We start from the raw sequence: 27,843 nt of genomic DNA, 5'->3' as shown, positions 1-27,843 counted from the left end.
CCGTTTCTCTGCAGCCAGTGTCCCCCTGCCCCCCTACAAGTGAGACGGGCCAGGCCGGACTGCCAGGGAAGAGCCCCCCCTTACTCCCTGCAGCCCAGCCCCGCCCCATCTACCACCCAGCTTATTTCCAAATGATTAAAAACTGCATCTGCTCATTGGTTTCCTTTTTTATTTCCAGCCCAAGGGCTGAGAAAAAGCCAGGAGCCGTGATCTGCCCGCCCCTTCTCCCTGCAGAAACACAACCAGCCCCCCCCCCATTTATTCCCCACCCCTGGCTGATCCCAGGGCTGGAAAAGGCTGATGGGGGGGGGGGGAACCCTCCCCCCAGCTTGCACCATGTTGGAAGACTTCGAGGAACAATAAATAACTTTTGTTTTTTTTAAAATGCCTGGGAGCTTCCCTCGCCCCGCCCCAGGCTGGATCTGGGGGGGGGGGGTCCCATGTCTCCCATTCAGCCCTTGCAGCAAACCTGCGGCCCGCCCCCCGGTCCGGAGGGGGCGCGGCGCGAGAGGCCCCCGCCGGCGTTCGCACTGGAAAGCGGCCGGCCCCGGGGCTCAGACGTAGGCGGACTCGCTGGACTGGGTCCGGCCCAGCGGTGGCACCTGGGCCGGGGCGGCCGGGTCCTTCTTGCGCCCCTCGCAGACCGACTTGCGCCGGGCCTGCACGCCCCGCACGGCCGTCCGGATCTTGCGCCAGCCCAGGTGGTTGAGCTCGGCCAGGTTGAGCAGCACGCAGATCCCGCTCACGGCGAACATGAAGAGCAGGAAGACGGTCTTCTCGGTGGGCCGGGAGACGTAGCACTCCACCTCCTTGACGCAGGGGTAGCGGTCGCACTCGAAGGTGGCCGGCACGTGGAAGCCGTACAGGACGTACTGGCCCGCCAGGAAGCCGATCTCCAGCGCGTTGCGGAAGACCACCTGGATGATGTAGAAGCGGGAGATGCCCTCCTGCCGCTTGACCTTGGCGCTCTTGGGCGGCCGCCGGGGGGCGCTGGGCAGCTCCTTGACCTCCAGGCAGGCGGGCTCCTCCTTGGCCGAGCCCTCGGGGTTGTACGCCAGGAGCCCGTTGACGCTCCGCGCCTTCCGGGCGTCCTTCTCCAGCAGCGGGTGGAGGAAGGAATAGCGCCGGTCCCGCTGCTTGGCCGACTGGTGGACCGAGTAGGTGATGAAGCAGAGGCTGGGCGTGCAGACCAGGATGATCTGGAAGACCCAGTAGCGGATGTGGGAGATGGGGAAGGCCTTGTCGTAGCAGGCCTGGTTGCAGCCGGGCTGCAGGGTGTTGCATGTGAACATGGTCTGCTCGTCCTCGTACACCGTCTCGCCCACGATGGCCACGATCAGGATCCGGAAGATGACGACCACCGTCAGCAGGATCCTGCGGGGGGCGGGGGGAGGGACCCAGCTGGGCGTGGCGAGGGGAGCAGGCCCCACTCCGCCGGGAGCCCAGGCTGCGGGGGGAGTTCGTGGCAGGCAGGAGGCCTGGGTTCTTTCCCCAGTGCTGGGAGGGGAGTGGGGTCTAGTGGTTAGAGCGGGGGAGGCTGGGAGTCAGGACTCCTGGGTTTTAGCCCTGTCTCCAAAAGGGCACTGGTGGCTAGTGGTTAGAGAAGGGGGGATCTGGGCTCCAGGACTCCTGAGTCCTATTCCTAGCTCTGTCGTTCTCTTGCTGTAAAATCTCTGGCCAAAGTCCTTTCTCCCCCCGACCCCTCTGTGCCTCAGTTTCCCGCTCTGTATAATGGGATGCCTGATGCTCACTCATCTCCCATCCAGTGCATTAAATTCCCTCAATATTTACAGCCCCTGCCCGCCAGATCTCTTGCCCCAGAGGTGGGGGGGGGCGGGGCAGGCTCTCTATAATGTTTGGGGATAAACAGCTGGGGGTGACTGTCCGGAGCACCAGAAAGTTTAGCAGCGCTGGGTGATTAAAGCCAGCAGCCTGGCCTCCTCTACACAGCCCAGCTGTGCTAACGGGGGGGCCCTGTTGCCCCCCATTGGGGAGCTGCTGCCCCATGCCTGTCACGTGGGGGGAGGGGGGTGAAGAACGCCAGGAGGCTGGGGTGGGGCAGAACTCATGGGGCAGGGGAGTGAATTGAAGTGGGCCCGAGTTGCTGGAGGCAGGGGAGAATCAAGGGCTGGGTTGTGGGGGGATGACAGCTCCAGCAGCGGGGTTCACAATCCCCCAACCCAATAAAGCTGGGTGAGGGGACAACACTAGCCCCCTTCCCCCCCAAGCCCTCCAGGGCTGGGCAGGGGGCATTCACCCATCACCAGTCACCCCAAGCTCCTGGCGGCATTTCAAAAATCTCTTCTGTCTTGGGGGGTCTGAGACAGGATCGCTGATCTCTGCAGGTTGGCAAGACTGTGGGAGCTACATTCGGGGGAAGGGAGTCAGGACTCCTGGGTTCTATCCCAGCTCAGGGAGAGGAGGGGAGGGGGGTCTCGTGGTTAGAACAGGGCGGTGCTGGGAGCTAGGACGCTCGGTGGCTTTCCCTGGGGCCTTTCACGCCCAACCCTGCACCCTTAGAATGCAGCTACCTCTGGGGTGGAGCGCCGCAGCCAGCAAACCCCAGCAGGCGAGGGGTTAACTCCGTCAGGAAGACAAAGCCCACCCCAGGATCTGAATCGGTGGGGCCAGAGACACCCCCTCCACATGCCCACCAGCCGGGGGGGCAGGGGGCAGCACACGCAAACCCCACAGGGCTGAAACCAGCATCCTCCTGGCCTCAGTGATGGGGCAGCGGCCTCGCCTGTCTCTCCTCCCTCGGCACCGGTCACAATCTCACCCAGGGGGCTGGCAATGAAACACTGGGCGTGCTCCACCAGAACTGGCCCCCCCTTGGGCCGGGCGCTGCCCAGACCCCGGCCAAGATCAGGGCCCCATCGGGTCGGGCATCGCAGACCCAGCAGGAGACAGTCCTTGCCCCAAAGAACTCACCATCTGAGCAAAGGGCAGATTTTTCTCCCACATTACAGCTGGGGAAACTGAGGCCCAGAGCGATGCAGCGACTTGCCCAGGGAATCAGGGCAGAGCAGGGATTAGAGCCCAGAGTCCCAGGGCATTAACCCCACGGCCGTGCCCTTCTGGGCCACTGACCTGCAGGAGAGCTGGTCCACCATATCCCCACTGCCCCAGCTGCCTAGGGCCCTGCCTGGAATGAGAGCCTCACGCCTGTCAGGGGATCGATCCTCGCAGCCCCTGAAAGACGAACCTGCTAGACCCATAGTACAGACAGGGAAATTGAGTCAGGGGTTTCCACAAGGCCACCCAGGAACATAGTCACAGAGTAGGGGATGGAACCCAGGAGTCCTGGCTCTCAGCTCCCCTGCTCTAACCACTAGACCCCACTCCCCCACAATACACCATGCCCAGGGGCCCTTTAATGGAAGCTGATGAGTCAGATGATGGGCATAGGCTCACATGTGGGCCCCTCCCTCCCTGCAGTAAAGCCCCCAGGGCCTTCACCAGCCCAGTGACTCTGGGCGACGGGCCCCCACCGGGCCCCTGCCAGACGCCATGCGCTGGATTCTGCCCTGACGCAGGCTGGGGCCACCTGCTGCACCCCACTCCAACCTGCCCCCACGGCCCAGCCCTGGACCCAGTGGAGAGGAACTGAGCGCTGCCGAGGGCAGCGTTACCGGACGGCCGGGCATCAGGGCTGTGCCTGGTGGTGGGGTGGAGCGCACGAGGCCTGGCTTCCATTCCCAGAGCTGCCACAGACCACCCGAGTCACCTCGGGCGGCTCGCCCAAGCTCCGTGCCTCAGTTTCCCCAGCCGTAAAATGGGTAGAACAATCCCTCCTCGGTCTACCTGGGCGGGGAGGGCTATGGGGCAGGAGGATGGGGCGTATGCCCCACACCACCGCTGAGAGGGTCCACTAGGAGGCGCCAGGGAGCAGGGATTGATTAATCAGCCAGGAGGCCAAAGCCAGGGAGCTGGCAGCCGAAGGAGGCTGCAGGGAAGACCCAGGCTCCCCTGCCGGTGGGATTCTGATACCCCCCCGGGAAGGGGGAACCCCGGAGACAGCCGGCCAGAGGGCTGAGTCCCCAAGAGGAGGCTGCGGCTCCGGGAGCGAGGGGTCCGCGGGGTGGGACGGCTCCGCAGGAGATCAGAGCTAATCCCCAGAGCGTGCAGGAGATCGCTCACCGCAGGTGATGCTGACCCGTGACGAGCAGGGCCTGTCTCGGCTGGGGGTCTGTGTGGCGTGACAGGGGCCCCCCTGGTCTCAGCCGGGGGTCTGTGTGGCGCCCCCCCCGATGCCCCGCAAGCTGGGATGACGGGTTGTTGCAGCACATGCCAGGGGACCCCTGGGCTGCTCATGTCCTCTCTGATCTGGAGGCCGCTTGTCCTGCCCCGAGGCCAAACCCGCCGGACCGCCCGCGAGCATCAGCTGGGAACCGTAGGGTGGGGAGTGAGGCTGGGGTCTGGGCCCTCAAGGCCCCACCCCGCTGTGTCCCGCTCGGGAACCCCTCCGCATCCGAACCCTCCTGCTCATCTCCGCCCCGATCCCGCTTCGCTCGGCCGAGGGGCCCTAAAACACCGTATGGGCCCAGCCCGGGCTCCCAGCCTGCCAACAGGGTCCGGAACATGCAGCCAACCAGAGCCTGGGACCAGACCCGACAGCGTGATCCTGAAATGGGGGTCAGTCCCTGCTGGGAAACGGCCCCCCCGACATGAGACGGGTGCCCCCAGGAATCTCACAGCCTGGAGTCAGCGTCCCCCACCATCCGTCCATCCTCCCCTGTCCCTCTCTCTCCTCCCGCCCTGCCCGTCCTGGCACTGAGCGCCCAGCTCCGCCCGTCCCCTCTGCCCCTTCGGTCCAGAGCTGCCCCCTCCGCCCCCCCGTGCAGCCTCCTCCCGGCCCCACTGCCTTGGTGGCTTTGTGCCAGAGCTGGAGGTTGCTCCCCCCCCCAGTTTTCCCTGGCTGACCTCTAGGGTCAGGCTGGCGCATCTGCCCCCGGGGCCTGCGGGCAGGGAGGGGACAGCGAGCGTGAGCAGCTGGCTGGTTCCCCCGGCACTGATCCGCAGCCCCGCGGGGAGGGCAGCTACCGGCTCCTTCATTGCCACCTGGCAGAGGGGTTGCCGAGTCGGAACAGGGCCCCTGGCGCCCCCCACACACATCGCCCCATATCCACACACACCCAACCCCCCCCCACCGCAGTGCAGGGTGGGTGCTGGGTTTGCTCTTCACGCGGATAGCACCTCCCCCGGCCGGGATCCCACAGCACGCAGTCTGCAAACCCCCCATCCCGTAGATCCGGGGCCGAACCCGCATTCTACAGAGGGGGAAACTGAGGCAGAATGAGGGGATGGGACTTGCTAAAGATCACTCGGGAAGGCTGTGTCCGGAATAGAACCTGGATCCTGCCTCCAGTCCCCCGGCTCTAACCACTAGCCCTGCTCCCCTGCCAGAGCTGGGAGAGAACCCAGGAGTCCTGGCTCCCCTCCCACTCCAGAACCCCAGCATCCTGCTCTAACCATCAGACCCACTGGGCTCTCCCGGCGGGTAATTTGGGCACGTGCCTCTCCTGCTGCTACAGCTGGCAACCCTGGCCCCAGCTCCTTGCAAGGGGCCAGTGCCCCCCCCCCCGCGGCCAGCCCCCACGGCCGGAGGGCTCAGGGGTGCTGGAACTCGGGGTGCCTCCGCTTGACGCGGCTTCCATAAAACCCCGGATTTACCGTTCGGTTCAATGGCTCTCGGCACCCCCACGACACAAACTCTTCCAGCCCCCCAGGGAGGGTGCATGTGCCCCCTGGCTCCCCTGTGGCCAGCGCCCGCTCCAGAGCCGGAGGGTGCACGGGGTCAGGACCCCCCCGCCCAGAGCCGGAGGGTGCACGGGGTCAGGACCCCCCCCAGAGCCGGAGGGTGCACGGGGTCAGGACCCCCCCGCCCAGAGCCGGAGGGTGCACGGGGTCAGACCCCCCCCCAGAGCCGGAGGGTGCACGGGGTCAGGACCCCCCCGCCCAGAGCCGGAGGGTGCTTGGGGTCAGACCCCCCCCCAGAGCCGGAGGGTGCACGGGGTCAGACCCCCCGCCCAGAGCCGGAGGGTGCAGGGGGTCAGACCCCCCCCGCCCAGAGCCGGAGGGTGCACGGGGTCAGGACCCCCCCCCAGAGCCGGAGGGTGCACGGGACCAGCCCCCCCCGCCCAGAGCCGGAGGGTGCACGGGGTCAGACCCCCCCCCCGAGCCGGAGGGTGCACGGGGTCAGACCCCCCCCCCAGAGCCGGAGGGTGCACGGGGTCAGACCCCCCCCCCCAGAGCCGGAGGGTGCACGGGGTCAGACCCCCCCCCAGAGCCGGAGGGTGCAGGGGGTCAGACCCCCCCCCGCCCAGAGCCGGAGGGTGCACGGGCCCCCCCCGGGACCCCCCCCGCCCCGCGCACCTGCCGATCATCGTCGAGTGCTGCTGCACCGCGGCCTCCAGCAGCCTCTCCAGGATCGTCCACTCGCCCATCGCGGCGGGACCCCGGGCCGCTCCCCCGGCCCCGTCAGCGGCGGGGACCCCGGCGTCCGGGCCCGCGCCGGGCAGCCCGGCCCATGGGAGCGGGGCTGGGGCGCGCCCGCCGCGCGCGGCCACCTGCGCCGCTGCCGAGGAGGCCGGGGCGGGAGGCGGCGGCGGGGGGGGGCGCGGCCCCCCCGGAGCGGGACGGGCGGGTGGCGGCGGGGGGGGCCCGGGGCGGCGGCCAAAGGGACGTGGGATCGATCCCTGCGGGGCAGCGCCGTGTGAAGGCGCCGAGGCACAAACACACACACACACACACTGCAACAACACACACCCATCACACACACACTGCAACAACACACACCCATCACACACACACACACCCATCACACACACACTGCAACAACACACCCCCATCACACACACACACACTGCAACAACACACACCCCCATCACACACACACTGCAACAACACACACCCATCACACACACACACCCCCATCACACACACACTGCAACAACACACACCCATCACACACACACACCCCCATCACACACACACTGCAACAACACACACCCATCACACACACACACACCAATCACACACACACTGCAACAACACACACCCATCACACACACACACACCCATCACACACACACTGCAACAACACACCCCCATCACACACACACACACTGCAACAACACACACCCCCATCACACACACACTGCAACAACACACACCCATCACACACACACCCCCATCACACACACACTGCAACAACACACACCCATCACACACACACACACCCATCACACACACACTGCAACAACACACACCCATCACACACACACACACCAATCACACACACACTGCAACAACACACACCCATCACACACACACACACCCATCACACACACACTGCAACAACACACCCCCATCACACACACACACACACTGCAACAACACACACCCCCATCACACACACACTGCAACAACACACACCCCCATCACACACACACTGCAACAACACACACCCATCACACACACACACACTGCAACACCACACACCCATCACACACACACTGCAACACACACCCATCACACACACACACCCCCATCACACACACACTGCAACAACACACCCCCATCACACACACACACACCCATCACACACACACTGCAACAACACACACCCATCACACACACACACACCCATCACACACACACTGCAACAACACACACCCATCACACACACACACTGCAACACCACACACACCCATCACACACACACCCATCACACACACACTGCAACAACACACACCCATCACACACACACACACTGCAACAACACACACACCCATCACACACACACACACACTGCAACAACACACACACCCATAACACACATTGCAACCACACACACATACACACACATTGCAACAATGCCCAGATACATACACCGATAACACACATTGCAACAGTGCATAAAGACGCGCGCACACACACATTGCAACAGCATGCACATATTGCAACAGTGCGCAGACACACACATTACAATGTACACACATTGCAACAGCACACACGCACTCATTGCAACAATGCACAAAGACACACACATTACAACGCACATACATTGGAACAGCACACACTTCGCAACATTGTAGATACATACAGCCATAACACACATTGCAAACACAATGCACACAGACACACGCACATTACAACAACGCACACATGCACACACATCACACACACTGCAACAACACACACTGCAACAGTGCGCGTGCACACATCGCAACAATGCACACATACACACACATTGCAACAACACACTTTGCAACAATGCACACACATTGCAACCACACACACACATACACCTATCACACACATTGCAACAACACACACAAATACACACATTGCAACAACGCGCGCACACACATTGCAACAATGCACTCACACAAATATTCACACATCCCAACACACATACACACACATACACATCCCAAGCATGTGCGCACACACAGACACACTCACAAATTGCAGCACTAAACACATGCCACAACAAAGCACGCACACAAATCACAGTGCAACAATATACACGTCACAACAATGCACCCACACCCAGCTGTGAAGAACTTAGAGGAGGAGCCTGGGTGAGGAGGCGGCGAGGTGGGTTTGTTTTTCCTGTACACACACATTGCCGCGTTGCAGTGTTCCCACAAACAGCCGTGAGCGGGAACGCGCGGCAGGTTTGTGTGCTGGTGTGTTGAAGTGTCACGCGCACACACAGGTGTCTTGCAGGACTTCGGAGCCGGCACGCAATAGCCACACACCCTGGATGCGATGCGGTATCCCTGCACACACACACTTCTCTCTCCGAGGCTGTTCTCAGCTCCCATTCCCCCTGAGGGTCACTAGCAGGGGGCTGGGGCTCAGGGCTGAAGGGCACCGGCAGAGCTGGGGGTGGGAGCGGCTCCACGGCGAGGGCAGAGAGGGAAACTGAGGCACAGAGCGGGGCAGTGGAGAGGTCGGTGGCCGAAGTAGAGCCCTCGGCCCGGCCCGGCATTGCTCCGCACTGTCTGACGGCCAGCTGTCTGTCGGTCTGTGTGTCTGTCCCGTGCTCATCCCACAAGGAGCCGGGAGGGGGCATTTCCGTTCCAGGGGGAGCTTCATAGGATGAGCCCCCAGACTGGGGAGATGATTGGGGGGGGCAGTTATTGGCGATGGGGGGGGCAGTTATTGGCGGTGGGGGGGCAGTTATTGGCGGTGGGGGGAAGGCTGTGGCTGATGCTGGCAGAGCCCCAGGCCCACGTCCCATGCTGCCCCCCCCCGGCGGGGTCTGTCCCCGGGCGATCCCAGCCAGGGCACCCCGCGACTCCCTCCGCCAGCGCCCCGAGGAGCCGCCCGCAGCAGTGGGTCAAAGGCAGGGGGCTGGCTCAGAGCAGGCAGCCTTCTATGTCCCCCCCTTAGTGATGCCCCAGCAGCGCAGAGCAGTGGGGTTCAGGGGTGACCGAAGTGGGGGGCTGGTTTAGGTTCGGCTCCTGCATGTTTTTGGGGGGGTAGATTTGGGGACCCCCCCGCAGGGTTGGGTTGTTTTGCAGCATCTGCTACAAAGCAGCCCAGGGGAGGTTCAGGGTTGTGTGATGAGCACTTCCTCACCCCCACCTAATGGCCACACCGGGTATTGCAAGACCTGTCTCTGGCAGCTGGGAGTTGGTTAATTAAGCAGGTTCGCTAATTACCCCAGCCCTGGTTGGTTATTGAACGGTGCTGGAGCTCCTGCAAACCAGGGCCGTGGGCTGTGGTATGAATCTCCACCGTGCCAGACTGCCCCCCTCTGCGTGGTGCTCAGCATGGGGACACGGCTTCCTGCAGCCCCCCCCCGTACACGCTCACACCCGCACACGCATGCGAGTCTCGACAGCCCCTGCCTCGGAGGTCAGGGCTCCTGGGTTCCATGTCCCCCTCTGCCGGGCAATGCCAGGCAAGCCGCTTCCCCGTTCCGTGCCTCAGTTTCCCTTCCCACCCTTTGTCTGGTTAGACTGGCAGCTCTTTGGGGCAGGGACTGTCTCCCGCTCTGTGTCTTTGCTGCACCCGGGACAATGGGGCCCTGTGCCTGGCCCGACGGGGGGGCCCCGATCTCCATCGGGCTGTGGGCACCAGTCATGTGCCTAATAACTGTTTAACAGCGTCAGGATGCGATGCATTCTCCCTCCCTGGGGAGCGCTTTCCTCGGAGGGCTGCTTAGCTCAGCCTCCGGCATCTGGACTGGAACCAGGGACCCGCGGGGAGGTGCTGGGGGGAGTCAGGTGCCCTTGCCTAGCGAGAGCCGCCCAGCGCCACGCTCGGCCCTTAAAAGACATGGCCCCGATCGCCCTCCCTACCCCGTTAGCCGCAGGGCGTCGCTGGTTGACGATGATACAGGGCCCGCACGCCCGCTCCCTGCCGTCGGCCGGTTCTGTCCTCGCGCAAAGAGCTCAGCGCCCGGGGGGGGGTCGACGCCGCGGGCCGGGAGCCCATTCGCTAGCGGAATGGGGTTAGCCCAGCCGTAGCCTCGCTCCCGGCGCCCCCGCAGTGAACTAACCCCATTGCCATCGTAGTCATCAGCTCCCCCCCGCCCCATCGCCTCCAGCTCACGGGCGGGAGGGGGCCGGCGACGTGTCCGGTGTCTGACTGGAGGCTCAAGACGTAACACGCGGCGCTGGGACTGGCAGGGCGATGTACAGGCTGGAGATGGGTAAGCACGGGGCGGGGGAGGGAGGGAGGTGGATGTTTGTGTCATGGGTGTACTCTGCGTGTGTGAGCGCACACGCACTGGATGGATGTTGCATTGGGTGCGGCGTGCATGTGTAATGAGTGTGTGTTGGGCACGCAAGGTGTGGAATGAGCATGTGGGGCGTGCAATGAGCGTGTGTGGGGCGTGTAATGAGCGCCTGGTGGGCATGCGGGGCATGTAATAAGCGTGTGCGGCGAGTGTAATGAGCATGGAGGGATAGCTCAGTGGTTTGAGCGTTGGCCTGCTAAACCCAGGGTTGTGAGTTCAATCCTTGAGGGGGGCATTTAGGGATCTGGGGCAAAAATTGGGGATTGGTCCTGCTTTGAGCAGGGGGTTGGACTAGATGACCTCCTGAGGTCCCTTCCAACCCTGATATTCTATGATTCTATGTGCGGGCATGTAATGAGTGTGAGTGGAGTCTGTGGGTCATATAATGAGTGTGTGGCCATGCAGGGAGTGTAATGAGCCCGTGTGGGGTGTGTGTAATGAGCACCTGTTGGGCATTTGGGGTGTGTGGCATGTGTAATGAGCATGTGCAGGCGTGTAATGAGTGTGAGCAGGTTATGTGGGTCATGTGTGGCTGTACGGGGCGTGTCATGAGCCCGTGCGGGGCGTGTAACACCCCCAGCCACTCTGGCCCATGGCTGTGTCTAACCAGGGCCCAGCTGTGCCCTAGGCAGGCCGGGGGAGAAACAAGGGCTGGCAAAGTGCCACACTGCCTGGCCATGTCTCCCTGCCCCAGAGACAGCGGCGGGCAGGGAAAAGGGTTGTGTCCTGGGGGGACTTTTGGGGCTGGATTGTTAAGGGGGTAGAGCCCCCCTCTCTGCCCCAATGCACCATACTGGAAATGGGTGTCCACAGATAAGAGCCTACTACTGCTGCCAGCTGGCAGAGCTGGTCCCACAGCAGAGCCCCAAGCTCTGGGGACAAAGGCAGCGGCTCCAGCAGAGGCTCAGGCAGGCAGTGACGGAGGTTCGGTTCCTGGCACCACTGCAGATTGTGTGTGGGACCTTGGGCCCAGCGCGGAAAAGGAGACAGTGACGCTCCTCCAGTGAAGGAACGTGTGTAAACGCTCCGGGAGCATCTGGGTGCCCAGTGCGGGGCCGGCGCTCTGTGGGGGGCGGCTAGCTGGCTCTGAATGCAGCTCTCTGGGGGTGGCCAGCAAGGTTTATTGCAATGATCCGTTTCTCCTCCTCTAGGAGTGTAATATCCCTGCCGCGATCCTGCCACCAGGGTCGATCTCCGGCGCCCCTCCTAGCACGGAAGCTGCAGCGGAGATCAGAGCTGTTTGCTTTGCTGTGGTTACAGGGACTTGCCAGCTGGCCTGATGGGCTGGAAATCCCACGGCCGCCCTAAGGTCATGTGTGCAAGGAAAAGGCCCCTCTAGCCCTGGGTCCTCTCAACCTCCAGAGATAAGTTGGTATCAAGCACAGCGGCCTCCAGACAGCTATTTATGTTGCTGTAACACTTGATCGAGATCAGGGCCCCGTCACGCTGGGCGCTGCCCAGACCCCAGCCAAGATCAGGGCCCCGTCGCGCTGGACTCTGTCCAGACAGCGACCAAGATCAAGGCCCCGTCGCACCAGGCTTTGCCCAGACCCCAGCCAAGATCAGGGCCCCGTCGGGCCGGGCGCTGCCCAGACCCCGACCAAGATCAGGGCGCCGTCGGGCCGGGCGCTGCCCAGACCCCGACCGAGATCAGGGCCCCGTCGGGCCGGGCGCTGCCCAGACCCCGACCGAGATCAGGGCCCCGTCGGGCCGGGCGCTGCCCAGACCCCGACCGAGATCAGGGCCCCGTCGGGCCGGGCGCTGCCCAGACCCCGACCGAGATCAGGGCCCCGTCGGGCCGGGCGCTGCCCAGACCCCGACCGGGATCAGGGCCCCGTCGGGCCGGGCGCTGCCCAGACCCCGACCGAGATCAGGGCCCCGTCGGGCCGGGCGCTGCCCAGACCCCGACCGGGATCAGGGCCCCGTCGGGCCGGGCGCTGCCCAGACCCCGACCGAGATCAGGGCCCCGTCGGGCCGGGCGCTGCCCAGACCCCGACCGAGATCAGGGCCCCGTCGGGCCGGGCGCTGCCCAGACCCCGACCGAGATCAGGGCCCCGTCGGGCCGGGCGCTGCCCAGACCCCGACCGAGATCAGGCCCCGTCGGGCCGGGCGCTGCCCAGACCCCGACCGAGATCAGGGCCCCGTCGGGCCGGGCGCTGCCCAGACCCCGACCGGGATCAGGGCCCCGTCGGGCCGGGCGCTGCCCAGACCCCGACCGAGATCAGGGCCCCGTCGGGCCGGGCGCTGCCCAGACCCCGACCGAGATCAGGGCCCCGTCGGGCCGGGCGCTGCCCAGACCCCGACCGAGATCAGGGCCCCGTCGGGCCGGGCGCTGCCCAGACCCCGACCGGGATCAGGGCCCCGTCGGGCCGGGCGCTGCCCAGACCCCGACCGAGATCAGGGCCCCGTCGGGCCGGGCGCTGCCCAGACCCCGACCGAGATCAGGGCCCCGTCGGGCCGGGCGCTGCCCAGACCCCGACCGAGATCAGGGCCCCGTCGGGCCGGGCGCTGCCCAGACCCCGACCGAGATCAGGGCCCCGTCGGGCCGGGCGCTGCCCAGACCCCGACCGAGATCAGGGCCCCGTCGGGCCGGGCGCTGCAGAGATACAGCTGGAGACAATTCAGCTGAGTGACCAGCGTGCTTAGCCCAGTGAGCCTACAACAACAAACCTGCTTGAGCAGTCCCAGTGCTCCCGAGAGACCCTACAATAACAAACCGTGTGCATAGCTCCAGCACTCAGGAGGGACCCTGCAACAACAAACTTCGCTTTCCCTGCCACTTCTTGAATTCCCCACTCCCTTGCCTCCCAGAGCTCTCCTGCTCGCTGGCTGGTGGGGGCGCGGGTGTTAAACCAGTGGAGATGGGTCGGGGTCCCCCCCCGCCGCCTCCATGCATGAGGCGGGCTAGGAGTGCGAGAAAGTCGTTGCCATGGCGACGCAAGGTGGCAGGCGGGTTGGCTGTGACCTCGTTAAAGCTGATCGGCGTGTGGGACTTGCTCCGTCGTTAGGCAACTTAGGGCTCAGCGGGGGATTTGTGTCCCACCCCAGGTGTCCCGGTTATCCCAGGGCCCTGCCGGGCCGCTGGTAAGAGCTGCTGGCTGCCCGCTGACCAGGGGGTGCTGGGCACCCAAGTCACTGAGAGCTGTCCTTTTATCTTCGTTAATCGGAGCACGGAGAGCTTGAGGACCGGCAGCATAGCTGGGGCAAAGGCTGCCCTGGATGTGGGGCAGGGGGCATGCAGCAGGCAGGGCCTGGGCATGGCTGGCTAGCAGTCCCGGACTCCTGGGTTCAATTTCCTGCTCGTGGAGGGAGCAGGGACAGTGCAGAGGGTGGGGATGGGATGAGGCGTCTATTCCCCGCTCTGCCGTGGGACTGCAGGCAGCTCCCTTCACTCTCCGCACGACGGTTTCCAGTTTTGCTTGCTTAGGCTGGGGGCTCTTTGGAGCAGGGATTGTACCTTGGAATCTGGGTGGTGCCCGGCCCCATGGGGGCCCCAATCTGGGTCCTGAACAGAGACTCCCTGAGTCCCCAGTGCACAAATCCTCAGATTAATGGGAATAAGGAGTGTCTGTTCTTAGAGGGGTGGAGCCCAACCCTGCTCCTTTCCTCCATATTTCACTCCTGGCTGCTTGCAGTGGGAAAGACCCCTAGGGGTCTGTCCACACTGCGCACCAAGCCCCGGCTCTGACTCCAGTTTGAGCCCACACACAAATTCGTCTGACTCGGGTCAGCTCAGGACCCAGGTCCAACTAAGGACCCATCTGTGGGGGTCTGAGCCCAAGTCCTGCTAAGACTCCGGTCTGAGCCCTGCTATCCTGCAGTGTGGACGCGGCTCCAGCTGCAGCGCCGAGGCAGAAGGTCTGTGTCATGCAGTCTGGATGGGAGACCTGGGGCTGGCAATTGCAAGCCCAATGCAGCGTGGACCTGAGTCCACCTGGGTCCCCCAGACCTGGTTTTACAAAGTAGCGTGGACATATTCTAACTCCCGCCAATGCACTGTACAGGAGCCTGAGCACCTGACGCCAGGCTGAGGGGCTCAATCACATGGCAGGGCGCCTAGGGGTTAGCTGTTGCAGGGTCTTATGTCCCTCTGTGGAGTTTAGCTCTCTCGGGCTTTTGGAAACACAACTCTCTGAGCCCTTTGGTGGGCTGCGGACGAGAGGAGAATCCTGTGGCAGCTGTTTCTTCCGTCACAAAACAAGCTGGGTGCAAATCGCTACCAACCCACCAGCCTCCCCTCCTGGCCACGTTGTCCCAGATAGCTGAGCCCAAACCTGCTCTCGTTACCGGGCAGCTGACATCTGAGTTATCTGCAGACCCAGCGCTGCTCCAGAGGAGGGCAGACGGCTGTGTTGATGCTCTGGTTAACCAGAAACAGGTACGGTGGGGGGGCAATGGGAGATCAGTGTTGGAGTTAATGATGCATAAAGAAGCTAGCAGTGTGAGATGTCTCCTCCCAGCACCCAGAGACCTGGGGGGAACCCAACGGGCCTGCTCTGTGCTGGCCCCCAGCCACCTGCATCACAAATCTAGGTGCGTCTTTTTTTAGATCCTGTGAGAGCAGCATGATTTGATCTAAGGGACTGGGCATGAGGCTCTGCGCCCGGCCTCCTGAGTTCCCCACTTTGAGAGCTCGAATAGTGCAAGGGGACTGGGAGTCAGGATGCCTGGGTTCTGTTTCCTGTTATGGGAGGGAGGGTCATCGAATGGTAAGAGGGACTCAAAACCTGGAAAATCCCCCAAAATGAAACTTTTTTTTTTTCCTGAAAAAAACCCCACAACCAGCCAAACAAAAAAAAATAGTGTGTTTGGTGGGAAAGGACTGTTTTGGGTTGGGAACAAACAACAATGACAACTCACTGCAGCCGACAGCCTCCCTAGGAAGGGTGGGGCCGGTAGGAGTGCTTTCTGCTCCATGTTTTGGCAGCAGGTAGCTCAGTAACAGGCCATGGCTTTTACCAGTGGGTCTCAAAGACCTTGACAAAGGAGCGCAGGGTCATTATACCCCTTCCACAGATGGGGAAACTGAGGCAGAGGGTTTGATAAGGTCACCCACAAGGCCAATTCTCTCTTCACTAGGCCACGTTGCTTTCCCTTTCAGGCCATACGTTATAACACCAAATGAGCTGATTCCTCACCTCCATGCTGGGGTACCCTGGGGATGGCACATGGGCAAGGTGGGAAGGTTTCTCTGTTTCTGTCTGAGCCCTACCTGTCCTGTGGAAAGAAGACATTTGTCTCCAGAGCTGTCAGTCAGCAATAGATTCCCCCCCCCCCGCCCCCAAATACAGGCTAGATCAAAGGGGCTTGAGGGTGGGGGGTGCAATGCCTTTGAAACCTCCCTTGTCTTTGCTCTCCAAGGGAAGCCTGTTGACTCGAGCTCCTGGAATGTTAGTCCTCAGGGCCCAGCTGTTTATCTAGCAACTGAAGTGTGCAGGGGTTGGGGAGAAGGTGGGTTTTGCCAGCTGGCTTCGCTCTGAAATGTGCGCCCTGTTGCCCTCGGTTTGGCACCTGCTTCCTGGGGAATGGACACAGCAAATTATTAATGAACTCAGGGCAGGCAGGGCACTGGCCACTCCAGCAGTGAGTCATCCCTGAGCAAAGGGACGAGCATGTGGTAAAAATCACCTGGGAGATGGGGGTTCAATTCCTCCCTGGGTGACCTCGGGTCTGCATCTCCCTGGGCCTGAGTTTCCCCAGCTGTAAAATGGGTTCCTTTGTCTGATTAGATTGTAAGATCTTTGGAGCAACGACTGTCTCTGGGTCAGGGCAGCACCCGGCCCGATGGGGGCGCTGATCTTGGTTGGGGTCTGTGCAGCGCCCGGCCCAGTGGGGCCCTGATCTTGGCTGAGGTCTCTGTGTGCTACCATATTAAAGTAAGTTGTTTTGCCAAATCAAAAGCCCAGATCCAAACAGTTCTCCCTAGCACCTGAGAAAGGCTTGAAGCTGGATCTGAACTTCCAGCAGGTCTATTCCCTCCGCTGAAATGAACCACACCCTGGAAGTCTGGATCAAACTTTAGCTGCTGGCACAGTCCAAAAGGAAATCCCAGCTCCTGACAGCCACGAATTTTGAGCCCAACATTCCTCTCTCAGACTCATCCCTAAGTTAACTGGGGGCTTTTTGTGCTGGACACACCTAAGAGTCCAGCACAAAAAGCCCCCAGTTAATTTAGGGCTACATTTGCAGGAGGGGATGTGACAGAGAAATCAGTAGAGAAACCTGCCCTTTACTGAGCAGATTAAGCCCTTTAACTACCTTGATCAAGCTGCCTGGCCAAACTCAGGATCAAACAGCTACTTCTACTAATCTCAGAAGCAGAGTCAACACGGCTTGTTTTCACTCCTGGCGCCACACGGGAGCCTGTCCCTGTCTCTGTCTCTCGAGGGGCTCCCAAGAAGCAAAGCAAACCACAGGCTGACTCACTGAGGGGTGGGCAGACAAGGAAGCTGATAAATCAATATTGACCCAAAGCACTCTTGGCACACAATAGATCTGCAATAGATGAGGTCATTACCTCTCCCAGAGTGCCGAGGTGGCTGGGGGTTTGAACCAGCCCTCGGAAGAGGGGGGAAGCGCCCTGGCCCCCTTCGGAGAGATGAAGGAGGAAAACAAATAATGATCTTTTGGGTCAGCTTCCGTGGATGGGGCAGCTGGGGCCATGGGGACTGGGATCCGCCTAGATGGCGAGCACTAGGAACTCCAGGGAGGAGGGCTTGTGGGACAGGCTGGCTCAGGGGCGTGGGGAAAGGGACTCTGGGCCTTTCTCTTCTAGAGGGTCCTGGCTCTGGTCTGGCCGCAGACTGGGGGCATAGGCGGGCTCAGGGAATAGGGGGTCTCTTCCCCCCTAGGGTAGCAGTTTCAGTCTGACCCCAGGTCAGGGAGGGAGCAATTGGCATTGATCCTGGGGGGGGGTTGCCTTCCTCTGCCACATGGGGCACAGGTTAGTTGCAGGTTTAAACTAGTGTAACTGGAGGATTCTCTGTCACTTGAAGTCTTTAAATCCTGATTTGAGGGTTTCAGTAACTTAGCCAGAGGTTAGGGGTGGGTGAGGTTCTGTGGCCTGCAGTGTGCAGGAGGACAGGCTAGATCAGGGGTTCTCAAACTGGGAGCTGGGACCCCTCAGGTGGTCGCAAGGTTATTACATGGGGAGTCGTGAGCTGTCAGCCTCCACCCCAAACCCCGCTTTGCCTCCAGCATTTATAATGGTGTTAAATATATATATATAAAAAAAATTATGTGTAAGGGGGGGTTGCACTCAGAGGCTTGCTGTGTGAAAGGGGTCACCTGTACAAAAGTTTGAGAACCACTGGGCTAAATGATCATGATGGTCCTTTCTGGCCTAGTTCACAGCTTCCAGGCCTAGTTCAGGATTGAGCATGGGGGTCTAGTGGCCAGCACAGGGGACTGGCAGCCAGGATTCCTGGGGTTCTCGATTCTGTGTGTGACCACAGGCAAGTCACGTCCTCTCGCTGTACCAGGCTCCCACCATGTGTAAAACACTTACCTCAAGGGGCAGGACGATTTGCCTTAATAGTAGGAAAGTGCTTGGAACCGTGCGGATAATCAAAGCGTTCTTGAGGTGCCGCCAGATTCTGTGCAATACCCTTTTTCAGAAATTCAGCAAATCGGTAGCATCAGATCCCAAAAACGCATGCTGGGGAGAAGAGATTGCTGACTGTTAAGTGCGTAATAATACACAAACCCCAGCCTCGGTACATATTTGCCTGCGAGAACAGAGTGGTGCAGGTACATAACCTGCGTTATATTGATTTTAAAGGCATGAATGGTATTTACTCAACCCAGCAGCATGGCTTCTCCAGCATCCAGCAAATAACAGCAGGTCTTAACACAGAAACACACCAAAATATTTACCTGGCAGCAGAAATTGTCCTGATCTCTCAGCCAGGTAAGTTATAAGGACCTGGTCCCGAAGGGCAGCGCTACCAGCTTTCGTAAGTCTCGCTGCATTTTGTTGTTTTCAGATCCCCAGCTCTTGGAGTCACGTGACTGCTTAAGAATCTCCGCTTTCTTTTCTTTTGTTAACCAAAGGTCATTGTCGAGCCCTCCGGGTTGCAGAGAAACGCTTAGAAACGTGATCTGAGCACCCCGAAAGGAACTGCAACAAATACAAAGATCCCAAAATTCATTTAAAAAAAAATCTCCTGAGTTTTTTTATTTTTAAAACAGTCTCGTAATCTTTGGCCATTCAGAGTTGATCCTCTGGGGTAGCAAAGTCAGAGTGGAGTGTAAATTAGCAGGATTGCAAATGAACATCAGAATGGCCATAGTGGGTCAAACCAATGGTCCATCTAGCCCAGTGTCCTGTTTTCCGACAGTGGCCAGTGCCAGCAGCTTCAGAGGGAATGAACAAAACAGGGAAGTTATCAAGTGATCCTTTCCCTGTCGTCCACTCCCAGCTTCTGGCAGTCAGAGGTGTGGGGATGCCTAGAGCATGGGGTTGCGTCACTGACCATCGTGGCTAATAGCCATTGATGGACCTGGCCTCCAGGAACTTATCTAGTTCTTTCTTGAACTCTGTTATGCTTTGGGCCTTCACAACATCCCCTGGCAATGAGTTCCACGGGTGACTGTGCATTGGGTGTAGGAGTTTTCTTATGTTTGCTTTAAACCTGCTACTTATTAATTTAATCAGGTGACCCCTGGTTCTTGCGTTCTGTGAAGGGGTAAATAGTATGTCCCTAGTCACTTTCTCCACACCAGTCATGATTTCATAGTCCTCGATCATACCTGCCCCACCCCTTAGGCGTCTCTTTTCTAAGCACCGTCCAGCAGGGGTCAGAATTAGAGGGGTCAGGTTGGATTTACACTCCTATGGGTGAGAGGCCAGCACATTAGGTACCTGTTTCCCACAGGGACAGATTTTACCCCAGGGTCCCTTGATTTGGATTGATTTGGACCAAAGGAAAATCAGACACTGAAAAATGACCACAGGGTCACCAGATTGGTGCATGATGGGAGACGTAGCCCAAGCAGGGAGCCTGGCCTGGGGGTGAATTCGAACTCTGTGCATCGTGGCGACATTTCAGAAGAGAGAGATTTTTATTTTCAATTTGTTTTACTGAAAACGTGAACATTGCCCTGAAACATTTTAATGAAAACAAAACAATTTGTGTGTGTTTTGTCTCAATTTTCCAAGGAGGAAAAAAAAAATTTCCAACCAGTTTTAATGGTACGGCCAGACAGGACCACTGTGATCATTTGGTCTACTCCAACCCCCTGTATAATACAGGTGTTGGTACTTATATGCCAGATCTTTCGTTTTCTTAATTCTACTAAACGCTTAGCTTCAATGAGATCCTGTGGCAAGGAGTTTCAAAAGCTAATTATACCTGGTATGAAAATGTATTTCCTATGGATGAATGGAGAAATACAACCAGAATTGTTTTCTTTTTTTAAGCAAGGTAGCAATATTTTATTTAACTCTTTGCCTTTTTCCTGTCTCTAAAGAAGTTATAAAATATAAACACAGGTGTGACATGAAATATATATATATGAGTGCACAGGGAGATTCCAACTGCAAGTGTTTAGACTGTCCCTGATTTTCAATATTATTCTAAGAAATGAAACAATCAAGTTAAAAAATAACCAATAGCTTTTTCCAATCTCTACATTTTTCTTTAAAGGCGAATAAATAAATGGATTTGGAATGCATTATTAAGTACAATTAAAAGGATTATGTGATGATTGTGATCATGTTAGAATTGTAATATCTAGTTCTGATGCAGTGCATTCCATCTGTAGATCTCCAAGCTACAGCCTGTTAAAAAAACAAAACAAAAAAAATTTATTTTCCCAATAAAAATGGCTTTTAGACCAGAATGAACATTTGAATGGAGAATTTTCATTTAAGCCAACATTTTCTAGTTTTTTTTTTTCATAGATTCCATGGCTAGAAGGGACTGTTGTGATCATCTAGTCTGACCTGTAAAACACAGGCCCGAGAACTTCCTCAAGATCATTCCTAGAGCAGATCTTTTAGAAAAACATCCAATCTTGATTTAAAAAGTGTCAAGTGATGGAGCATCCACCACAACCCTTGGGTAACTTGTTCCAATGATTAATTACTGTCATTGTTAAAAACGTGCCTTATTTCCAGTCTGAATTTCTCTAACTTCATCTTCCAGCCACTGGAGAACGTTACACCTCTCTCTGCTAGATTAAATATTTGTTCCTCATGTAGATCCTTATAGACTGTAATCCAATCACCCCTTCACCTTCTCTTTAAGTAAATAGATTGAGCTTGTTTGTTTCTTTGTTTGTTTGTTTTGTCAAAAAAAACCCCAAAATCCTGACATTTTTTTAGCAAACATTGTCAGTTTCGGGTTCAAATGTTTGTGTTTTGATTTTTTGAAACCCAAGTATTTTTATCTAAAACGTTTTACAAATTAGCCTTTTTCAGGAGGAAAGAAATCAAGAAAAATTTGGCAGAGATTAAAAAAGAAAAAACTTTTTTTTTTTTTTCAAAATGAACAGTGAAAACTAACTGGCACTTTTAAGACCAACACAATACCCAGCATTTTACAAAGGAGGTAAGTGTCGCTAGCCCCCGCTGTCCCCCGCTAACGCTGCCATGTAGTCACCGAACCAAGCGTCTGTGCTAAAAAGAAATGCCTCATGGTTGTGTTCTTTGTACCCTGGAGAGAGCAGAGTGGAGTAAATGGGAGGTGTGTTGTGAACAGCTCCGTTGGGGTCTTTATTCTCAACCTTTGCAATCAGGCACCATTAGCTACGTATGCCATGCCAGTTCTGAAGGCTCCCTCAAATGTCGGATGCAGCCATGGCCTAGCCCACTCCAAAGTACCACCCAAACCTGCAGGCAGGAAAGTTTGGGGAAAAAATGGTGAAGGCTAGAGACTTGGGTTCAGTTCCTGCCTCTGTTGTTCCCCGTGTGACCTTGGACAAGTCATTTCTGTCCTCAGATCCCCAGCTGTAAAATGAGGTGCATCAGGCCTTCTTAGAACTGGGGAAAACTGTTTTTGGCTGAAACTTTTTTTGGTGGAAAACTGGAGATTTGGATCGTGCGAAACATTCTGTGAACTTGTGGAATTATCTTGGTTCAGGAAAATAATCTCCCCAGATGAAGCTACCACGACTTGCTAAACATGAGGCTTCTGTTGCTGGCCTTGGGCTGACAGTCTGCAGCAGTGTTGGGGCTCATGGCCAGGCCTTGGCCTCTGAGACCACCTTGCTCAAGTCCGGGGAGCTTGTAATGGGCCTCTGGAGTGGATTTATTCTCCAGCTTGGGATCTGCAAAGCTATAGTCAGCGTGGGAGGTGATGGGGCTGCTGGCACAGGTCTTGTGGAGCACTGAGATTGGGCTAGGTGGCTGCTCCAGGTCCCGCTGCTTGGCTTGCCTCTTCATCTTGTAGCGGTGGTTCTGGAACCAGATCTTCACCTGGTTGGGGGTCAGGTGGGTGACCTTAGCCAGATGCTCCCGCTCAGGAGCAGTCAGGTATTTCTGGAGCTCAAATCTCTTCTCCAACTCGTAAACCTGAGCCTGAGAGAACAGCACCCTCCTCTTCCGCCTGGACATGTTCTGGAGGAAGAGGGTAGATTTGGCCGCCTCGCCAATATATCCCAGGCAACCAGTGCTGGGCATGTTAAATCCAGGCGGTCCCATGTACCTAGAGACTGGGAAAGGAACGAGAAAGTTGGGGTCACTTTGGTGCCGATTCTGTCAATGGGCCCCTGCTCCCGGGCAGATCCCCAGTGAAATCGATGGCCTCCCTATAGGATGATGTCAGACTGGATGGGGCAATGTGTGTCATCAAGTCTGCTCTCCTGGGTTCCATCCAGGCGGATCCGGAGCTAGGACTGGGCCCTTGGTTTTAGAAGTTCATGTAAAAACAGCTGGTGGCAACATCACTTTCAAATAGTAATCAGAATTATTTAGCATAATAATTAACTGCTCCCAGTAGCTAAGGAGCAAGGACAATGGGAAGCATCCCGCCATTAGGTTCAGCCAGGGCTTAATTTGTGCCAGGGCTGAGCCCCAGAACCGCCAAGCTCGGCAGTTCACAGCGCCAGCGCCTCGGGGCTTGGTGCGTCACTTACAAAAGTAAAAAAGTGGCTGGAGCCCAGGAACCTCTTTCATTAGAAATGAAGCCCTGATTTCAGTGGAGATTTCTGTTTAAAAATCCACCACCCAAGCAATACTTGGCAATTGCATAGGGTAACGTTTTTTATCCCAAGATCTCAGAGCACTTTACAAAGGTCACTCGGTGCCATTATCCCCATTTTACAGATGGGGAAACCGAGGCGAGGAGCAGCAAGTAGGGGATAAGTAGCATTAACTCCTGAAGTGAAACTAGCTTAAATGGACACAAACCAGATATTAGGAATGGCAATATACAAAAATCTGTAGGAGAACACTTCAATCTCCCTGGACACACACTAGCAGATTTAAAGGTGGCCATCCTGCAGCAAAAAAACTTCAGGACCAGACTTCAAAGCGAAACTGTGGAGCTTTAATTCATCTGCAAATTTGACCCCATCAGCTCAGGATTAAACAAAGACTGAATGGCTCGCCAACTCCAAACGCAGTTTCTCCTCCCTTGATGGTCACACCTCAGTTGCTAGAAGAGGGCCTCATCCTCCCTGATTGAACTAGCCTTGTTATCCCTAGCCTGATTCTTGCTTGCATATTTACACCTGCCTCTGGAAATTTCCACTACATGCATCTGAAGAAGTGGGTATTCACCCATGAAAGCTTATGCTCCAATACGTCTGCTAATCTATAAGGTGCCACAGGACTCTTTGCTGCTTTCACAGATCCAGACTAACATGGCTACCCCTCTTATACTTTCAATCTTGGGCTTTTTAAAGTCGAAAAGAACTGCTGGAATCGCTGTTCTAATCATACTGAATTTTAAAAAAAGCTTTGATGGTAACATTTTAAATATTAGGGTTTTAAGTTTCATTGTTTTTTAATAATTGTTTTAAATCTGTTGAGTAGAAAGGATTTTAGAGCACTCAGAAAAACCGGCTGTTGAACAGCAAAGCTGGTTTAAACCTTAAACTATAGAAGGGCCACTGGAACAACTTTGGTATCATTAGAGTTTTATTTTAAAGCAAATCATGTGCCTGCCATGCAAATAGATTCAATGTTACACTGGCGTATGTAGCTGTGTGAGAGGTGACTGGAAACGTAATTATAGGGTTGCATTTGGGGGAAGTAAGGAAATACACAAGCAAACGTGCTGAGTTATTATTTGACACAGTTTGTTCTCTTGGAGATGACAGTGGATTCATGATAGATTCCCAGGTCAGAAGCGGCTACTGCACTCATCCAGTCTGACTTCCTGTTTTACACAGGCCAGAGATAAATAATAAATAATTTCCCAAAATAATTCTTGTTTGAACGGTGCGTATCTTATAGAGAAATAGACTTTTATGCTTTCCATCCAGTTTCCTCGGCCCACCACCAGAAGGAATGCTCTGAACTGCCTGGCAATTATTTCCAGGTAGCCAATTCGATTCCCTTTTTGAATGTTCCAGATCTGACAAGCAGATCTTAAGTATCGGTTTTAAATATAGAGCCATGATGGGTTTCTATTGGGAGGGGGGAATGAGTAACTGATTGTTCTTAGGTAAACAGCAATAGGTATTAGCTATTAGGTAAACCCTGAGTTACTTAGCCAGTGTCAAGGAGATTGGGGGGCAGATTCCCAGCCCCATTGACTGTGATTTTACACCAGCTGAGGATCTGACAGTCGCCCTTATTGGTTTCATGGGTGTAAAATGCGACTTTGTTCTGTTGATCTCTTTGAAATTTGCTCCAGAGTCACGCGGCTGTGAAGGAGATTGGAATCTGACCCAAATATTAATTTCTCACCCTGAATCAGCAAGAGACACACGCAAACACATACGCCAAAATATCTCACCAGTGCCCTAGGAAATCTGCACCGCTCAGCTGGGGAATAACTTGGTCACTTTCCTGTTTCAAATGGCAGCTAGATTATAAACCTCAGGGGAGAAATTAACCTTGATACATGCCTTTTAAGCAACAGGATTTTAAAAGAATGAGAACCCAAACTGTGCATCAGCTGATCTTAAATTGTGGCTTCTGTTTTGAAGGGAACACATAATTCTATGGCATGGGTTATACAGGTCAGATTACATGACTACAAAGATCCCTTCTGGCCTTGGAATCTATGAATTATATAAATCCTAGTGATATACTTAGCAAAGCAGCATATGATTAGAATCAGTTTCCTGGGGATCAGATAAATGGGGAAACATTTGGACAGGAAAAATTCAAAATATTCTAGCTGGGTGGAGTAAAAGCTGATTTGCTGCTGCTTCTTTCTTTATTTCTCAACATCAGTTTCCCTTAAAGTTTAATATGATCACTGAATACAATTTAATAATTTACAGGTTGTATTAATTGTGCTTCCATATTTGATTGCTACATATTGCTGGGGGTTTGCTTTATATGTACATGTTAACATGCCACTTTAATAACAATGATTAATAATAAAACCTAGCTCTTGTATAGATTCATAGATTCCAAGGCCAGAATGAACCACTGTGATCTAGTCTGACCTCAGGCCAGAGAACTTCCCCAAAATGATTCCCAGAGCAGATCTTTTAGATGAACACCCCGTCTTGATTTAAAAATTGCCAGTGACGGAGAATCTGCCATGACCCTTGGTCAGTTGTTCCAATGGTTAATTACTCTCCTTGTTAAAATTAATATAGTGCTTTTCATCAGTAGATTTCTGCTAATCAAAATGCTAATGTTTGAGCTAGTTTTCCTCTTGCAAGAGGACTTGTTAAAATCTCTTTTCTTCAACCAAGTGAGATCTTCAGTTTTATGAAGTAATGTTAATGTGCATATGTTAATTTTCATTAAGATTTTGCAGAAACTGGGTCAGGTAATTAAACGTTCCCATAAATTATACACAAATCAGTGATCATAGTGGATTGAATTGGAGAAATCTCACTTAACAGCTAATTGTTTGGAATTTTCTTTTTTAAAAATTACTGGGATCAAGTCATTTGCAATCTAACCATTAGAGACGGACTTTGGAGTTTTAGGAACAATCCTGCAAACTATCCAGTACCCAGCATAACACTTACTGCTCAATAAATCTATTAACACCAACGTCCAGATCTCCAACTGCTGTAAATCAAAGTCAAGGCAACTGTGTTGATTTATGCTAGCTGAGGGTCTTGGCTAGGAAGCTTGATTCTCTGCTCACACTGGTGTAAATCACAAGGAACTCCATTTAAACCTTTGGTGAAGTGAGCAGCCTATTGGCTTCAGTGGTGCAATTCCTTTTTGTAGCTAGCCTGACCGTACAGGGCTGAAGTTTGTTTACTGGGGTAGCAGCACATGTGGGGTGTTCTTAAAAACTGGAGGACCAAATCCTGACACCTCTACTCAGGGCAAAACTCCCTTTGACCTGAAGGAGTATTTCGCTACATTTAGTCAATCCAGGGCTTATATTTCTTCATTCGTATTTTTTCACATGCCGCGTGAGGACTCACAATTAGGTGCATCTGAGATCTCTCTGTCTCTTTAGCTATCTCTCTATCCATCCACATACACTGTATCTGTCCTAATGCACACACTTGTCTAATCTATCTATCCCCATATACTGCCTCTATCTATCTATCTATCTATCTATCTATCTATCTATCTATCTATCTATCTAATCTGAGTTATAAAATCAATGTGCGTTTTTCAGAGGCAGGTGAATCAAAAGTCCTTTTTTTTTTAAACCAGAGGAGTTTACTTTGCCTTCTTAATCAAGCAAAAATCAATGTTATGGGGCCATATCATGCAATTTAAAGCAATAGCCCCAGTGCAACAAGGGTTCAGTGCGGATTAAGGCTAACAAATAAGAGAGTTCTGATTTCCAGAGCCAAACTGTGTTCACCTCAACTCCGATGAGTGGCTCCATTGAAGCCAAGTCATCTGGGGAAGGTGAGCTGATATTGATCTGGTATTTCTAATGGGCCGGAGGCTGTAGCATCTATAATCTGTGTTTCTTTCACTTACTTGGTGGGTACGGTCCGTCCTGCGTCTGCCCGTACCAGTCTCCGCTGGTGACCCCATTGCAGTAATTGTCTTGGTGGTAGGTTGGTAGGTCAGCAGGGCCTGGGAACGTCCCAGCACAGTAACCTCTCATGGAGCTTTGAGAAACGCAGTGAGTGACGGAGAAGCCAGAAGGTCCCAGCGCAGGCTGAAGACAAGGCTGGTGAGTGACCTGCATGAACTGCCCGAACCCTTCCATGCATGAGGTTTCCATGGCTAAAAAAACCTTTTCGGCTCCTCTGTGGAACTTGGCTTGGTAACTAAGTTAAACTGGCTGGTCCCAAGAGCTCATGTGAAACTTGCCGGTCCTGAGACCTCAGAGGTGACTTTTTCTTTTTTTTGCTTTGGTGACTGTCATAAACCCCAGACTTTTGCTGGAGGTTTCAGGGTAAACCCAGCTTCTCAGCTTTCATCTTGTGCACACACCTTATCAGGGCTTATGGGCAGCAGACGCCACAAGGAGAGGAGAGAGAGGGAGGAGGAGCCTTCCTCTTCAGAGCTTCAAACAATAGGGGTGAATATACCATGAGCCTAAGTTAATTGCAACTCTGATCAGTTTAAAACTATGTAAGGCAGTGGGTGGGGGAGTGATGAAACGCAAGGTTATCCAACGTCCAGTGGAGTGAAATTGCGGCTCAAGGGAAGAGGAATCAGAGAAATCCTCATTTAGGATCCTGGTGCCAGATCCTTAGCCAGTATAAATTGTCAGGTTTCAGAGTAACAGCCGTGTTAGTCTGTATTCGCAAAAAGAAAAGGAGTACTTGTGGCACCTTAGAGACTAACCAATTTATTTGAGCATGAGCTTTCGTGAGCTACAGCTCACTTCATCGGATGCATACTGGTTAGCTGGTTAGTCTCTAAGGTGCCACAAGTACTCCTTTTCTTTTTATAAATTGTCGTAACTCCATGGAAGTGAAGTGAGTGGCACTGGGGATCCAGCTCATTGATTGCAATGGAGGGACCCCAGTTTGCACTAGCTGGGGATCTGGCCCAATTAGGGTGATCAGATGTCCTGATT

General features: G+C 55.4%; 2 protein-coding genes across 2 annotated transcripts; both read right to left on the bottom strand.

Annotated features, from left to right (window-relative positions):
• Nucleotides 1-295: 295 nt before the first annotated feature.
• Nucleotides 296-6,517, bottom strand: LOC311511795 (gap junction delta-2 protein-like). The gene is made up of 2 exons (XM_084612657.1): nt 6,376-6,517; nt 296-1,374 (listed from the first exon to the last, which is right to left on the bottom strand). The coding sequence occupies exons 1-2, from the start codon at nt 6,444-6,446 to the stop codon at nt 555-557; spliced, it is 891 nt and encodes a 296-aa protein (XP_084468783.1). The 5' UTR covers nt 6,447-6,517; the 3' UTR covers nt 296-554.
• Nucleotides 6,518-21,275: 14,758 nt separating this feature from the next.
• Nucleotides 21,276-27,206, bottom strand: LOC311511785 (thyroid transcription factor 1-like). Its single transcript, XM_084612644.1, has 2 exons — nt 26,790-27,206; nt 21,276-22,414 (listed from the first exon to the last, which is right to left on the bottom strand). The coding sequence occupies exons 1-2, from the start codon at nt 27,037-27,039 to the stop codon at nt 21,867-21,869; spliced, it is 798 nt and encodes a 265-aa protein (XP_084468770.1). The 5' UTR covers nt 27,040-27,206; the 3' UTR covers nt 21,276-21,866.
• Nucleotides 27,207-27,843: the final 637 nt, after the last annotated feature.

The sequence above is a fragment of the Lepidochelys olivacea genome, assembly GCF_965140295.1.
Source record: "Lepidochelys olivacea isolate rLepOli2 genome assembly, chromosome: 23".
Taxonomy (NCBI): Eukaryota; Metazoa; Chordata; order Testudines; family Cheloniidae; genus Lepidochelys; species Lepidochelys olivacea.
Note: the sequence above shows the minus strand (reverse complement) of the source record. Positions and strands in the feature narration are given on the sequence as shown.

What these genes read in the sequence shown, in the direction of transcription:
- LOC311511795 (XM_084612657.1), bottom strand. Translation starts at nt 6,446, where the DNA reads ATGGGCGAGTGGACGATCCTGGAGAGGCTGCTGGAGGCCGCGGTGCAG. An exon ending in CACTCGACGATGATCGGCAG is followed by an intron (nt 1,375 to 6,375) that starts GTGCGCGGGGCG and finishes CGCCCCCCGCAG; the next exon opens with GATCCTGCTGACGGTGGTCG.
- LOC311511785 (XM_084612644.1), bottom strand. Translation starts at nt 27,039, where the DNA reads ATGGAAACCTCATGCATGGAAGGGTTCGGGCAGTTCATGCAGGTCACT. An exon ending in GGACGGACCGTACCCACCAA is followed by an intron (nt 22,415 to 26,789) that starts GTAAGTGAAAGA and finishes TTCCTTTCCCAG; the next exon opens with TCTCTAGGTACATGGGACCG.